This window comes from Nylanderia fulva, unplaced genomic scaffold, assembly GCF_048542155.1.
Source record: "Nylanderia fulva isolate GAGA-0341 unplaced genomic scaffold, ASM4854215v1 Scaffold262, whole genome shotgun sequence".
NCBI classification, from domain to species: domain Eukaryota; kingdom Metazoa; phylum Arthropoda; class Insecta; order Hymenoptera; family Formicidae; genus Nylanderia; species Nylanderia fulva.
The window spans coordinates 86,059-103,070 of NW_028190328.1; the positions used below are offsets into that span (position 1 = coordinate 86,059).

The 17,012-nt window shown below is 30.9% G+C and overlaps 1 protein-coding gene and 1 pseudogene across 2 annotated transcripts; both read left to right on the forward strand.

Moving 5' to 3' along the window:
* The first annotated feature begins 4,616 nt into the window (after positions 1-4,616).
* LOC114934114 (uncharacterized) lies at positions 4,617-10,711 on the forward strand. 2 transcript variants are annotated; one of them, XM_085483720.1, is made up of 9 exons: positions 4,726-4,848; positions 5,672-5,773; positions 8,224-8,459; positions 8,615-8,926; positions 9,017-9,103; positions 9,275-9,483; positions 9,791-9,950; positions 10,060-10,159; positions 10,283-10,711. In XM_085483720.1, the coding sequence occupies exons 3-9, from the start codon at positions 8,255-8,257 to the stop codon at positions 10,314-10,316; spliced, it is 1,107 nt and encodes a 368-aa protein (XP_085339846.1). In that variant the 5' UTR covers positions 4,726-4,848; positions 5,672-5,773; positions 8,224-8,254; the 3' UTR covers positions 10,317-10,711. The 2 variants fall into 2 exon arrangements, with proteins under 2 accessions (XP_085339845.1, XP_085339846.1); XM_085483719.1 differs by lacking the exons at positions 8,224-8,459; positions 8,615-8,926; positions 9,017-9,103; ... (2 more) ...; positions 10,060-10,159; positions 10,283-10,711 and adding an exon at positions 5,862-8,095 and having other exon boundaries at positions 4,617-4,848.
* A 5,329-nt stretch (positions 10,712-16,040) lies between these two features.
* On the forward strand, positions 16,041-16,762 carry LOC114934115 (uncharacterized; annotated as a pseudogene).
* Positions 16,763-17,012: the final 250 nt, after the last annotated feature.

The window sequence follows — 17,012 nt, forward strand, 5'->3', positions numbered from 1 at the left end:
ACACTGTAACTTTCTATGATGAAATGCCGTCATGTGGCCAGATTTTCTAGGGTTTATATACTCCTTGGAAACGAAAAATCTTGGTGTCGCGTGCAAATTTTTGTGTGGGAGGATTCCCACGAAAACGCTTTTTTAAGAAGATATCATAATAAATTCTCTTATAAAAGAAGGGGGTGGTTTAGGGGTTTTGAGAAGGCAACGAGTGAGCTCTTCTTTTGACCAAATATGGTCAAGAGGATCTATCATGACCATATAAGGTGATAGGCGACGAGAAAATCTAAGAGAAAATAAGTCGTAAAAGTCTATGATTTGTTGGTTCTCGAGGTTCATGACGTGCAGGTGTTAGCATCTCGAAAGGCGCGGGGTTGCTTATCGTGTCAAGATCGGGGGCGGTCCGGGCGACAAAGAAAGTTCAAACGGTAGCCGCACGTTGGGGTTCTATTGTTCGCTTGCTAGCTTCTATACGTTTCTGAAATCGTTCTCTATATAATTCTTTGCTATATCTAGTTATTGCAATTTTATATAATGAAATAAAGTTATGATTGCTAAATTATATAGTTATGATTTCACAACGTGGTATATTCTTATATAGTTACGGTGAAATGTTGTTATATTCATGGAATTCTTATTTATGTAAATATATTGAAAAAGAAGAATAACATCTCTGATACTAAGTTGCAAGAATCCGAGTAATTTCAAATAGTGATAAAGATAGTAAGGTTCCATAAATATAATTACAATTGAGGCGCATCGTTTACATTATCTTATAATTTAAAGACAAGATTTTATGGAATATTTTATGACAAATAGTCGGTCATTAGAATTTATCAATTTTTATAATTTATTCACCATTGTGCGATTAAGATATTTATTCAGACGATTCATCATTTTAACTATTCCATAAATAAGATTACTCAATTTCAAACATGTTGATTATAGGGTTCACACATTGATTAATAGATTTGCACACATTGATTATATTTCGCATTTATCGTTCATACCGTTAGGGTTGTAAGAGATGGCGACGGCTAGTAATTTATAGGTATGCGCTTGTTGTGTTGGATTGGTCGCGTTGCTAGTCCTTAGACTAGTTACAACTAGAAGATTCCCTATGCCGGTATTACTAACGATAAATAATAAAAACGTCTAATTCTAAGTTAAATCATTCTCAAAATAGTTAATTATATAGGTTCTCGCAAGAAATGATGTTAGCGCGAAAAAATTAGGGTTTCGACCAATGGCAAGACGTCACACAGCTAACCATTTCTGTGGAGGCAAATGTAAACAACTTTTGTTTGTAAAATGGCCGCAGATAAGAAACATATTTTGTCATTACAAACACTGTGAGCATAAATTTAGTAAATATTTCCCAATGTCTGTTAGCAGACTATATTGACAAAGTGGCAATGAGTAGCAAGCAGATCTGTCGAAAGTGTTGACAACAGATTGATGCCAAAAATGCAGCAGATCCTTCAGATTGTAACATCCCGTCATTTTTTCGAAACCGTATTTTTGTGCGCTACAAATCCTTCTGAATAATTACTTAAGAAATGCAATTGTATTTCTTATTATTATTATTATTATTCATTATTCATAATTATTGGGACGATTTTACTAACCGTACTAACATATAGGGTCTTCCTAGTTCTAACTAAGCGGCTCAGCCAATCGAACAGCGTCACTAGACCATACCGGAGCGCATACTTCCAACCACACGTGCACATTCGTGCGACTAATAGCGTTTTCGATTGGGAAAAAGTTAGTGCGCACCAGTGCGCACTCAGTTCACACGAACACTGGACAAGTTCCATGGATTGCACTGAATAGTGCAGGTAAAAAAGAACACGCCGAAATTTTCAGTGCCACTTGAGTTGACTAGATTCCGGGAAGAACGAAAAAGTAACCTCGACATCTTGTGTTCAGTTAAGTAATGATTTTTATTATATGTAATTAAATATAGAAGATAATCAAGAATATCACGTATTTATCAATAATTGTATGCATTTCATTTTTTGGAAAGAAATCTGATTGCTGAAAACCATCTATTAATTGCTCACATGTTTCTGGACACATTCTGAAGTGCCTACAAAACTATGACAAATATAAAAATTATTATTATTCAGTATAAAAATGCTATTACATTAAGTACATTAATTATATTTTAAAAAAGGGTATAGGTTCGATGTTTATATAAAAAGATATAACACTTACGGTGTCATTATCCATTTTTTTCACACATTCTACATAATTTACAGTTTTTGGAATTATTCTTCTAGTTCGAAGAGTTGTAATTATTTCTTCTTGCTCGCTTAAACTAGAAGAAGATTCCAAAAATGTCTCCAAAATATTAAAGAGAGCCAAATCCGAATTGCTCATTATGTCGAATTTTCGTTCAAAAGAATGCCCTACTGCTTGCATGCATCCAGTGCACTGAACTGGCACCGTCAAAATATCTCGTGCCACTTAGTGCGCACTGAGTGCGCACTATGCGAGTGTTGTGATTTCAAACGAACACGCAACACTAGCCAAGTGCGCATTGGCACTACCAATCGAACACGCGCCTGACATTCAGTGCAGCCAGTGCACTCCAATCGAAAACGCTATAACTGAACTGCATATAAATGCAACACTAACATGTTCAAGATTAAGAAACAATAGAACTTATGGAATCATAACATAATAATATAATATAATTATAATATTTCGAATACTCGAATGATTGATAAGATGCTTCAACCACCTTTATAATAAAGGCTCTAGCCTTGATAAAGTTATTATGAAGATTCCATAAATCTCTAGCGATGCCTAATCTGAGAAACGCTATTTTATCGAGCGTTAACTTGTTAATTATATTCACGAAACCTTACCTTCTAGATTATTGAATAATTGCATCAAAAATAACATCTCAAGAATTTAAGATTTTAAGATCTAATCTATAATAAATAAATTACAGTAAGGTTTACGTAAATATAACTAAGAGAAAGGGCATATACGGGGGTCGTTTGAAAAGTCCGTGCAAAGTCAGAGAGATAGCACTACTGGCACATATCGAGGTTAGGTTTAGTTAGTAGCATCACTTGGAAGAACACCAGGGCCGGTCCTAGCATTTTTGGCGCCCTATGCAAGATTTTAAAAAGCGCCCCCTTCTCTCATTAACACCAACACCTATTCATATAATATACGTATAATAAAATTTCGAACATAAATAATTTTTATAAATAAATAATTCAAAATATTAATGTATATTTATTTATAAAAATGTGTTTGTATTATAAATTATATGTATGTACTGCGAACAATTTTTTAAACGTACAAAATATGTAAACATAAGTAAAATTTTTAAAACATAACATATATCTTATATTATGTTTTATGTAAATATACACTGAACAAAATATAATTTTTGAATAATAAAAATTACTTAAATACTAAAAAAAGGTACAACGCTTTTAAAAATATATTGTATTTATATTAAATCGTATTTATAAAATTGCTCTACGCGCTTTTAAACTGGCAAATTCAGAAATGAGATCTTCTAGATTTAACTCCGTACATATGTCATGTTCAACTGCTATCAATGCTAAGCCCCACCAGTCTTTCTTGTGATATACTTGATCTTAAGTAAGTTTTAATAAGTTTTAATTTAGAAAAACTTCTTTCACCAGATGCCACAGATATAGGCAATGTATTCAAAATTCGAAGAGATATGCACATATTTGGAAACGATGATTCAAGATTATTTGAATATATGTAAGTCAATATACTCAACGAACTTTTCAAATCTTTGATTTCTGAAAAGAAACTGTCTTTCAAAACTTTTAATTCGTTAAATAAATCAACCGAGTCGATATCTTTGTCGTCACCGTGTGTCAAATACAATTCTAAGTTAGAACAGCACGTTTTTAATTGATCTATTTCCATATCTTTTAAGTTCTGTAAATGATGAAGAAATTCAAAATGTTTGTTATGATTTTTTAATTGTTCATATCTGTCTTCTATTGATGTAATAGATGCATCCAAAATCACATTAAAGAAATTAATTTTAAATTTATCTTTAGGATTCTGTATTGGTTCATCTTGGGCTTCATAGTCAAATTGGCTTGTTTTTTTTCTTTTTCGGATTTCTGAGCTTTCTTTAAATTCTGTCGGTATTTCAAGACAATTTGCTAACTCGACAGCAGTTGCAACAATCTCTTCGAACCCTTTATCTGTACGAAGCTTTTTAATATAAATCAAAGTATTATCAATTACTTTTAAAGCAGAAGCGATACCCAATACAGCACAGATTATTGCAATTATATTGCAGCAACGTTGCAATGTTGCAAGTTGCAATGCAACATTATAAAGACATTGCAGAGATATAGGTGCACAAAATTCCAGCACACTTGTAGCAACATGACATTAATATTTCGGAAATATTGCATGTAATCCAAATTCTATAATTTATATATTGTAATATATATACATGTACCCAGCAAACACCAAATTACAGCTATATAATTGTTAGTTGTAATTTCCCACTCAAAAATATAATACGTGTATTAATTATAACAATTATATTGTTGAGTGGAAAATTACAAAATTATATAACTGTAACTTGGTATTTGCTGGGTATAATACTGTAATAAAATAATTTTTTGCAATATTGTACAATAAAAGATGTTAACGATAATCAATAATTTTATTAAATCATTGGCTTAAATTTCTGCGCCGAACGCTCTGCGCAATACATGTGTGCGTGTATAGTAGGCGTCGGCTTCGCTACGTAGTAGACGTAGACCGTTGCAACTCGTGGTTATCACGTGTACAGTAACTCGCATTGACTTGTTTTGCTGTGTAAAGGAAAAGGTAAGCATTTTTTTGATAATACTATGTTTAATTATAACGATATACTATAAAGTTAAAAATCTATATTTCGTAATTATAAAAGAGAATTTGATAATACTATGTTTAATTATAACGATATACTATAAAGTTAAAAATCTATATTTCGTAATTATAAAAGAGAATTACTTGTCCCAAAGTTAATAAGAACCTATAACCTCTATAACCTCAAGGAGACTGAGACTGATTGGGAAAGTAAAAACTATATATTTATTTATGATATATCTTCGTATATTTTTTAAGTGAATATTTTTGCTTTATTTAATTTTCTATTTTGCTATGGGATATATGTACATATCTCTATGATACAGTAATATGAAACTATAGATACTTTAGAGGTAAATATAGGCAGCAGTTAAAATAAATAATTATAATACATAAAAAGTAATATAATATATATAAATCTGTAGCTAGTGCTTTATGTGTGTATATTTTATATTATCATTTCTTACTTGTGATGAGTGTTTCAACTATTTATACAGTTCGCACTGTGCATATACATTTGTCGCATTGCAGATAATATGTATTTGTATATTGTGAAATAGAAAACCAGAAAGAAAGCAAGAAATATTGAAATAAGAAAATATATAAAGGCACATAATAGATAAATATAATTATTACTGTTCTAATCAAGTTGAAATTTTGAGAGGATATATGTGATTTTGTCTCTAGAATAAGCATATGTTTTTGTATTATGTGTAATAGTATAAACAACACATTATATACAAATAAATATAGGCAAATTAATCTGTTTTTATATTAAAATATTTTTACTATATTGTTTCAGAGAATATTACTAAACATTTTGGCAAGGAGGATTCTACATATAATATCTTGAGTAATACGTACATACTTTTAATATATGTATATATTAGCATTTCATTAATAGGTAAGCATTCTTATGTATGTAGGATTTATTTCTTCTCATCTTTAATTAATAATTATTGAATTATTTGAATTATATATTACATTTACAGATATAACTAAAAAATATGTAATTTATTTTAATAAATTTGTATTTGTACTGACAAGCTTAAACTTAAATGTATAATATGTCTAATATATTAAAAGGTAAAATATCTGTTTCAAAACGTCATATTAGGAGAATTATTGAAAATCAAACTAATATTGATCTAGCAGGATTATCTACACAAATCATTAAACAATCATGCAGTACCAATAGATCTTTTAAAGATAATTGTTTGACTAGATTAAATAAAAATACTGATATAAATATTTATGCGTTTAATAAAGACACTAATGAAACACTTAATTCTGAAATTGAAATCTGTAACAATGAAAATTATTATCTACCATGTCAAAATGATAATCCTAGCATGGAAATAGATTGTAATCATGATAATGATAGTGAAAATGTCATCACAGAAAATAAAAGCAGAAATTACAATGATGATGATAATGGTGATAATAAATTTAAAAATGATTTAATTACATGGGCTTTATCGTACAATATTAATCACAATGCATGTAATGCATTGATAAAACTTTTGCAGCAATATACATCATATAACTTTTCAAAAGATATACGGACGTTACTGAAAACTCCACGACAAGTTGATGTAATAAATGCATGCGGTGGATAATATTTTTATGCGGGTTTGGATAATGTGATTAAGAAAATGTTTCTAAAATCGAACGAAAAATATATAGATTTACTTGTAAATATAGATGGTCTTCCTCTATCAAAGTCATCACAGGCTTCATTGTGGCCTATTTTACTTTCAAATACAGTAAATGAAGATGTATATTTTGTTGGTGCATATTTTGGAGAAAAAAAGCCGCAAGATTGTAATACTTTTCTTGAACCATTGGTTAATGATTTAATTTCCTTTAACAATGGTTACATTTATGATAAACACGTGATCAAAATTAAATTATTTGGTTTGATATGCGATGCACCAGCAAAATCCTTCATTTTACATACAAAGGGTCACACTGGATTCTACAGTTGTACAAAATGTACAATAAAAGGAAAATATTTGAACGGTCGAGTATGCTTTCCAAATGCACCATATTTTTTAAGAACTGATGACCTCTTTGCCATTAATGGTTATAAGAATTTTCAGATAGGTTACTCTATTGTAAATAATATTCCGAATTTTTTACCTATAACGAACACACCTTTAGACTATATGCATCTTGTATTATTGGGCGTTGTTAAAAAATTAATACTTTTATGGATAAAAGGACCGCTTTCTGTACGGTTAAGACCAAGATCAATTAAAAGAATATCATATTTATTAATCCTACTTAGAAATAGTACACCCAATGATTTTGTTAGAAAGCCAAGATGTATACAAGATGTAAAACAATGGAAAGCTGTAGAATTCAGAAATTTTCTTTTATATACCGGACCTATTGTTTTAAGATATTCATTGACAGAAAATTTGTATAATCACTTTCTTATGCTTCACGTAGCAATTACAATTCTTGTTCGTCCGGATTTATGTAAAACAAAATTTATAGATTATGCAGAGGCTTTACTTAAAAATTTCGTTTTATCATTTGAAATATTGTATGGGAAAAAATTTGTGTCACATAATGTCCACAACTTATTACATTTATGCTCGGATGTAAAAATATATGGTCCGTTAGATAAGTTCAGTGCATTTCGCTTTGAAAACTATATGATGTCTATTAAAAAATTATTAAGAAAGAACGAAAAACCACTGCAACAATTGGTAAAAAGATACAAAGAAAAAGAAAATATTGATTTTTTGTTACAAAAAAAAGACTTTAAAAAAGACTTATGTTCATTAAAATATTCACATAATGATGGACCAATTCTTGATTATATTCAGTCTCAATCACAATATTTACAGTTATCCACTACAAAATTTCATATACATTGTAAAAAATATAACGGTAATAATTGTTGTCTCTTAGTAAACGGGTGTTATATTATTATTTTAAATATAGTGAAACAAAATGAAAATATTTTTGTAATTGCTAAAAAACTCACATATGTAAATAATGTATATAAAATACCTTGTGAATCAAGTGAGCTTGGTATAAAAGTGATGATGCTCAATAGCGATGAAATATTCTCTTATCCAATTACAGATGTGCTCTGTAAAGTATGGAAAATTCCTCTTGCAAATAAACCTAATACATTCGCAGTATTTCCCTTAAACCATACGATGTAAAATGATTTTAAATCACACATAATAAAAATGCGATTATTTTTGTATCAATCTCTCTCTCTCTCTCTCTCTCTCTCTTTATATATATATATATATATATATATATATATATATATATATTACATATATTTTGTTGTATACATATGAACATACATTTATGTTTTATATGCTTCAGTACATATACATATTTTGCATTGTAAAGAAAAATGAATACCGATTATGTCATTGCGGAATTTAACGATGGACTTCAGCTAATACCTGCATTGTGGTACAATGCAGATAAACGTTCAAGTATTTGGCCTACTCATTTTAAAAGTAAATTTAGAATAAATAAAGCAATAATAACAAGAGAAATGCCACAAAATGTTGAATGGGAAGTATTACCAGTGAAAAGGATTTTTGGCAGAGCAGGTAAAAGTTAATTATTATATTTATAATTGTTATATTAAGAACTTATATAGTAAAAAAAGTTTTGAACACTTTTTCCTATTTATAGTACATTTTACAAGTTATTATTAGTAAATTAAAATTTATTATATAACATATTATTGTTTTAAATTTTACAGATAATTATGAAGAAGGTATGGAAAAATTAATCATAGCTGAAGACACATCTAATATAGAGGCATCATCTGATGAATTAAACATACAAAAGAAAAAAAGAAGACGTGAGAAAGCCAAGAAAATTATGTCATCTTCTTCAGACGAAGATCTATGTTTTAATGGAGATAATTTAAATGAAAACAATTATGCAAGACAAAGTTGTAGTAACCTCCTACCTGCATGTCCAGAAATTCGAAATTTTGTACCTCAAAAAAAGCATATGCAGACATTCACAGAAAACAATCCTACAAATGTTTTATATCAAAATTCTTACAGTAAGTAAAAGTGTTAAGCAGTAATAATTTGTTATAAATATTATATTAAAAATAATTTTTTGTGTGTATAATAATATTTTTGCTTTTTAGATAAAACTGTTAACATTGAAAATATTTCAAAGAACACAAAAGATTTTACAGAAAAATCTATTGATAGCGATATAGAAAATTTTGGTGGTATGTTTCTATATATATATATTATATTTATATAAATGTCTATAAGATTTAAATGTTTTATATCAAAACAATATATATAAATACATGTACACAGATATATTTTCACACAATTATTAATAATAAATATTGTTAACTGCAATACTTAATAATTTAATAAATATATTTTTTCAGAATGCAAAAAACTAGTTTTTGTAAAACTAAATAAAGTTTTATATAAACTTAATAGTATTGAAAATAAAATCGACATGCTAGATGAGAAAATGCAACGTTCTAATTATTCCAGCCAAGAAGAGATTGTTATACAACTGCCTATAACAACATTTGAAGAATTAACAACTTTTGAAGAAGAATTAAAAGATGTTAATTTCAAAGATAAAGCGGTGAATATTTTAAAAATATATTCTTTATTTTTATCGCATACTGCTAAAATTCCAAATATAAATAATAATATAATACATTTAATATTTATCTAATAATTAATAATGTAATTAATCTAATAATCTATAAGTCTTTGTTTATATTTGAATTTGACATTTAGAAAGCCTATGCTTTATACATAGTTTAATTAATCTAATAATTAATTAATAATTTAGAAAAAAAGGAAAAGGGGGAGAAAGAGAGCGCAATCAATACGAGAGTATAAAACAATATTTTTTAATATTATTAATAATCATGTATATTTTTCAGATTAATACGTTTCAACTTGTGGGTGGAAGTACAGCACACATAATGATACGTAACATTTTAAAAAAAGCTGTGACAAATAATTTGGCACAGCATTTTAGCTGGGCTGGAAAAAAAGCTAAAAAAAGCTTTCAAGATTTAGGACTTGCAAGAATAATTATACGTAAGTTAAATTTTTTATATAATTTTACGTTCCCCACTAGTATCAAATTAAACATTTGTGAAAAGCACACACTATATTGTAATGTTTATAATAACTTTTTGTGTTATAGAAGCTATTCGTACAACACATAAACATATAAGTGACACCGAAATTGGCGCAACTATTGCCAAGTGGCTAGCCCAAGCTGCTGTTCGAATTGAGAGAGCAAAGTATGTACTTAAGGCGTTTATATTTTATATAATTTTATAAATACTTGTATGCAGTATGTATATTTTTATGTAGGTGAGGTTTTATGTAAGTATATGAATTTTAATATTATTTTATTTTTACAGATCCTTAACAGGAAAGGAAAATCAGCCTCGTTAAGTTTATAATATTTATAATGCTCTTTCTAAGTTTTTTTTATGTTCAATGATTTACTTTATTTGTTTTAACATAATTCCTTATCTTTATTTTTAAGTTCTCTTAACTGAAAACAAACTATGTTTTAAGGCTCAAATGTTATGTTTGGAATTATATAGTTTATGGTTCAAACTCTACGTCGTTACTATCTTTAAGTTTCTTTATAGCTAGTGGGCAATTAATGCTAGCCCATACGCCAAATTTAAAATTATCTTTAAGTTTCGATTAATCGATTGTGATTATATTTATGATTATATAATCAACTGTGATTAATATTTATTTGTGATTATATATAATCGACTGTGATTATATTTATTTGTGATTACATTGCAATAAACAAAAATATAGATAACATTTAACTACAACGTATTTTCATTAATGATTTATTTACATTTATATACCTGTATATGCAACATTAGTTTATGGTTGCAATAACAATGCATTATTGCAAACTCATAACATTGCAATATTGTTGTAATATTTTGTTGCAATCTTCCAAAAAGCGGACATTTTAACATTGCTGCAATTCAACAGCAATGATGTAGCAACATTTTGCAGTGAATTTGCAATATTGCAATATTGCGGTGAAAGATTGTTGTAATGTTTTTGCAATCTATCGGTGCTGTATATATTTTCAGTTGTACTTTGAAGTAATTTATTCACAATATTAATATGACTCAAGAGATCATGCCATACCGCAATAGAACACAAAAATTGAAAATCTTTTATTTTTAGACATAAAACTTGAGCTTCGTGTTTTGCCGAACTATCTGTCTTAGAATCTTCAAATATTTCGAATAATGCATCGTAAATCTCTCCAATCTGATATCGTAAAGGTTTTAGAGCATCAATTCGCGATTCCCAGCGAGTGTCGGAAAGAGGCTTTAATGTTAATTTTGAAATGTGGTTATTTAATATACTCCACCTTTTCGTTGAAGCGGAAAAAAAGTTATAAATTGCCTGAACAATCGCAAAGAAATTGATCGTCTCGAAAGTAATTTTAGCTGCATCATTGACGACTAAATTAAGAGTATGAGCTGTACAAGGCACAAAAAAGGCCCTAGGGTTAATATTTAGAATATGTTTCTGTAAACCATTATTTTTCCCCTTTATATTTGCTCCATTATCATAACCTTGTCCGCGTAAATTTTGTATATCAAGATTAAATTCTTTTAACTTGTTAACTATGTATTCGGTCATACCTTTCCCAGTCGAATCATGAATCTCAATAAAGCCTACAAAATGTTCTTCTACCTTAACATTATTATCTTTTATCGATACAAATCGCAAAATAATTGTCATCTGTTCTTTGCGGCTAACATCTGGCGTGCAGTCCAAGATTATAGAATAATATTTAGCTTTTCTAACTAATGACAAAATATGATTGAGTAGATTATTGGAAAGCAAAGAAATGATTTCATTTTGTATTCTCTTACTAGTGTAGTGCACTTTCGTTTCTTTTTTCATAACTCGTCGAAGATGATTAGCAAGCACTGCATCGAATTTAGCAAGTAGTTCCATTAATTTCAAAAAATTTCCATTATTTCTTTCGTACAAAACATCCGATGTTCCCCTAAATGCAACACATTGTTGGCCCAAGAACTTTACGATTTCTATTATTTTTTCAATAACTGCACGCCAGTGTTGTTTTTCCATTTCAAACAATGTTTCCGTTTGACTGTCAATAGTTGTTTTATTTTGCAAGGCCCGTCTTACATCAATCCATTTTTTAAAATTGTTCATATGAGCTGAAGAAGTTTCATGTACATGCAAAGTTTTTGAAAGATTTTGCCAATTTGAATACCCATTTTGAGATGTTAATTTGCTCGCAGCTGTATCCGTTGCGTAAGAAGTAAATATTTTGCAACAGAAGCAATATACACTATTGCATTTTAATGAATATATAAGCCAATCTCTTGAAATAAATTCTGAATTTGCCAGTTTTCTGTTATAGTACGCATTACTAAATTTTCTTCTATTACTATCGACTGGATAATCTATATCGGTATAGTGATATGGACCGTTTTTGATTATGATTTTTCTCGTTTTTTCATTTATATTAGGCCACATAGCAGGATCACGAAGATGTATTAAAAATTCAGATGTATTAGAAATTAGATCAACGTCTTTTTCTTTTTGTATTTTGGGTTCTTTAGTAAAAAGATCTGTTGATGCAATAAAATCCGTTGCTATCGATTCATCTTGTTCATTTTTCTGGTTGGATTCTTCAATGTCTAAACTTTTTTCATCTTTCTTGAAGTATTTATTAATATTTCCTCTTTGCTTTTCGATCTCTAATAATTTAGTTGCCGCACATTTTCTGTTCGCGTAGCCAGATAATTTGTGTCAATTTATTTACTACACAATTATTACTACATTACTATTTGTTAATGCAAGATGCGCTACTGTGGCAACGAGAATTGCAAAGAATTTTTGTTTTAAAACATGCACATCTATATTTAAAGTATGTAAATTTTCAAGTATGTATTCAAGAACACAATATTAATTTAATTATATATGTGAGAGCCATTACTTGTACTTCGTGGCAACCACGACCCCAATTTATCGAATCATTATCGATCATCCAGGCTCTTAACATGTTTTCAACGTCCGCATTTGACCTTTCGACACTACCTTGGCTCTGTGGGTGTCGCGGACGCCCATGAACAATCCTGCAGTGAGGCCAGATGGAAACAAGTTCGTGTATTACTGCAGCCACGAATTCTCGACCATTATCGCTCTGCAAAATAGTCGGGGCTCTCCATGTAAAGAAGATTTTCGACAATTCTTCAGCAACGTTAGCTGCGTGCTTGGATCTCAAGGGTCGAAGGTGCAAAAACTTGGTAGCGTGATCTTGGTAGTTTAGTAGCCAATTGAACTCACCATCGCGACAAGATTGGAAATCAATTAAATTCACCTGTCCGCGAACATTAAATCTATCGCTCAGTATTGGTTTTATCACAACTCCTCGTTTTGGAGCAACCCTCTTTCTGTTACATGTCCCGCAGCAAGACACAAATATTTCACAAGCCACCTTCGTTATCCTGTACTTTTCTTTAATGTAATACTGCATCTTATCCCTTCCGCCATGGCCTGTTTGAATGTGAGCTTCTAACAATTTATCGTAGTAATCCTCCATCGCTATTACGTAAATAACTGGCTCATTCGAAGTTTTTCGTTTTAAAATTACATACGATTCCGTTCCAATTTTTGCTAGCTCATACTTCTTCGCGTAATGATAATGAGATACTGTCTTTTTAGTACTTGGAACCTGAATTTCTTGCAGAACTTTCATAACGTTGATCATCTGATCTCGCCTCCACACTGTTCGATTACTGCCTGGTCGATTTGAATAGAATTTATCTAATTTTTCGTTAAACTCATCGCGGTTTACTGGCATATAACTTGCCATTGCTGTTATTGATTGCCAACTAACGAGAAAAATTGAATATACAACAAGCTCTGTGATGATTTACTTAAGACCCACTGGGATATTTACAAACAATAAATTGACAACATATCGAGCTCCAAAACAAGCATTTCTCTAATCGCCTACAGCGCGCCAGGCCGTTAGGCGAAAAGCCGACTTCTCGTCTAACAGGCTGAATTTTCCAGGCCATTAGACTATATCGTCCTCGATTAGCCTAACAGGCGGCATTTAGTTAAACGCCTAGGTTTTTAGCTAATTGGCTAATTTCGCTATCGGGCTACGACATATATACTGTTGAAATTCATACGAAAAATCAAGAATTAATTTTTTTATACATGTTAATACAATAAATATTTCCAAATTAAATTCAATTTTTTCTCTACCTTTCTCTACTTTTTCAAAAATTACTTAGAAACCTTTTTTTATACATTCTGTAGTAAAAAATGTAAAAAGTAATATTTTCATATAAAAATATTACTTTTTACATTTGTAACATTTTGAACTGTAAGAATCACGTTTTCGTAAGAATGATCTATATATATAAATGGCTTTAGAATGTCTTCAGTAAAACAGCAATTTTAAATATTAATAAACGATACATCGTATCTTATACATCGTTATACAAATAACGTTAAAAATATACTATATAAATATTATTTAAACATTTAATTTACCTTTTCGAGAGAAACTAATGTAACGTGTAGATTCAGCTTGTCTGAATGTCGTACTCACAACAGAGCACAGAGCACTTTCTTAGTCCACGGCTTCTTGCGCTTTCAATTGTTTTTGACCGAAAACAATCGACAGCTTGCCGAGACGCCGAACCACGAGCAATATGGGAAGAGAAGTCGCTTTCGCATCCCCCCCCCCCGCCGCTCACGCTCTCGCGACTTCGCTGCTTTTTTATTTACTTACAAGGGAAGTGACACAACTGTCCCTCTCCGATTTTGATGCGCTTTAAATATGTTGTAAAGTAGCTCAAAATAAGAGACACGTATTTTTTTATACGTGCCCAATCGCACGTTTAGGGGTTGAATAACCCCTACAAGCTGAACCGGTCTATTTGGTTTTGATTGAATATTGTCAAAACTATAACAGATATCAAAAAATGTTTCGAATAAAAGTTGCATCATTTTTTATGTACTTTATAACCGCATAGTGGAATATTTTTAATAAACTAATTTTTTAAAAATTTACAAAAAATGTAAATTTTTGAAAAATTCAACTATGCGATTATAAAGTACATAAAAAACAATGCAACTTTTATTTAAAACATTTTTTGATATCTGTTATAGTTTTGACAATATTTATTTAAAATTAAATAGACTGCTTCAGCTTGTAGGGGTTTTTTCAACCCTTCAACGTGCGACTCCGCAGAAATAAAAAAATACGCGTCTCTTATTTCGAGCTACTTTATAACATATTTGAAGCTCATCTAAATCGAAGGGGGATAGTTGTGTCACGTCACTTGTAAGTAGGATCTGACACAAAAAATTTCAAAGTTCCAAAAATTAAAAAATTTAGAGTTCCGGTTTTTTTCTTGAGTGTACGGAATAGTACTCCCTGAGTACTCTTAAAAAGTTAAATAACTTTTTTCTGTCAAGTTAAAATAACAAAAGTTTTACGCCATTTTGTTACAAAATCCTTTACATTTCCCAACCTTTTAGAGGGTGTTTCAACCCCTAAACGTGCGATTGGGCACGTATAAAAAAATACGTGTCTCTTATTTTGAGCTACTTTACAATATATTTAAAGCGCATCAAAATCGGAGGGGGACAGTTGCGTCTGCGTCACTTCCCTTGTTAGCTATAAGTGGCTGGCCGGTATACACTATAGATTTATCTATAACATATACCAGCTTCGCTTACACACACAAAATTTTCCTAAACAAATTTTTAATGAAATAAAAATTTTAATTTCTTAATCATTTTTTTTGCATTGGATTCCAAGCCGCCCCCTGCTTCATGGCGCCCCGATGCGCCGCTTACCGTGCTTACCGCTTAAGACCGGCCCTGAAGAACACACACCAAGTTTCAGCCAGATCGGTCTATTTCTTTGTGTTTGGCATTCGTTTGAATCGAGGAAGTCGAGTGATTTTCAAAAAATGGATGACAAAGAATTTTGTGTCGATTAAACATTACTTTATGAAAGGCAAAACGTCTCAGGAGACTAAAGAGAAGCTTGATAAACATTATGGTGACTCTGCACCTTCGATTAGAACAGTTTATAAATGGTTTCAAAATTTTCGAAGTGGCCATATGGGCACAAGTAACGCTGAACGTTCTGGACGCCTTGTTGAAGTTACTACTCCAGAAATCATTGATAAAATCTATGATATGGTGATGGATGACAGAAGAGTGAAGGTGCGTGAGATTGCTAGTGCTGTGGGCATCTCGAATGAACGGGTACATAATATTTTGCATCAACGTTTGGACATGACAAAGCTATCCGCAAGATGGGTGCCGCGATTGCTCACGCTTGACCAAAAACGCAATCGTGTGAAGTGTTGCAAGGACGGTTTGCAGCTGTTCCAGAAGAATCCGCAGGACTTTAAGCGTCATTTCGTCACTGTGGATGAAACATGGATACATAACTACACTCCTGAAACCAAAGAACAATCTAAACAATGGGTTACCAAGGGGGAATCTGCGCCAAAAAAGGCGAAGACCGTTCCTTCGGCCGAAAAGATTATGGCGACTGTCTTTTGGGATTCGCAAGGAATAATCCTCATCGACTATCTGGAAAAAGCTAAAACTATTACAGATGCATATTATTCATCGTTATTGGACCGTTTGAAACCCGAGCTGCAAGAAAAACGCCTACGATTAGCCCACAAAAAAGTCCTTTTCCATCACGACAACGCACCAGCTCACGCCTCAGCAGTTGTGGTCGCAAAATTAATGGAAATAGGGTTCCAACTCGTTGCACATCCCCCCTATTCTTCAGATTTGGCTCCCTCGGACTATTATTTGTTCCCTAATTTGAAGAAATGGCTGGCGGGAAAAAGATTTTGGCTGGAGGGAAACAATTTTAAATTAAAGATTTTATTCAAACGAGGAGGTGATTGCAGAAACGAATGGCTATTTTTTTTCCTCGATTAAAACAAATGCCAAACACAAAAAAATAGACCGATCTGGCTGAAACTTGGTGTGTGTTCTTCCAAGAGATGCTACTAACTAAACATAACCTCGATACGCGCCAGTAGTGCTATCTCTCTGACTTTGCACGGA

Coding starts and splice junctions, on each gene's coding strand:
- LOC114934114 (XM_085483719.1), top strand. CDS start 6,525: ATGTTTCTAAAATCGAACGAAAAATATATAGATTTACTTGTAAATATA.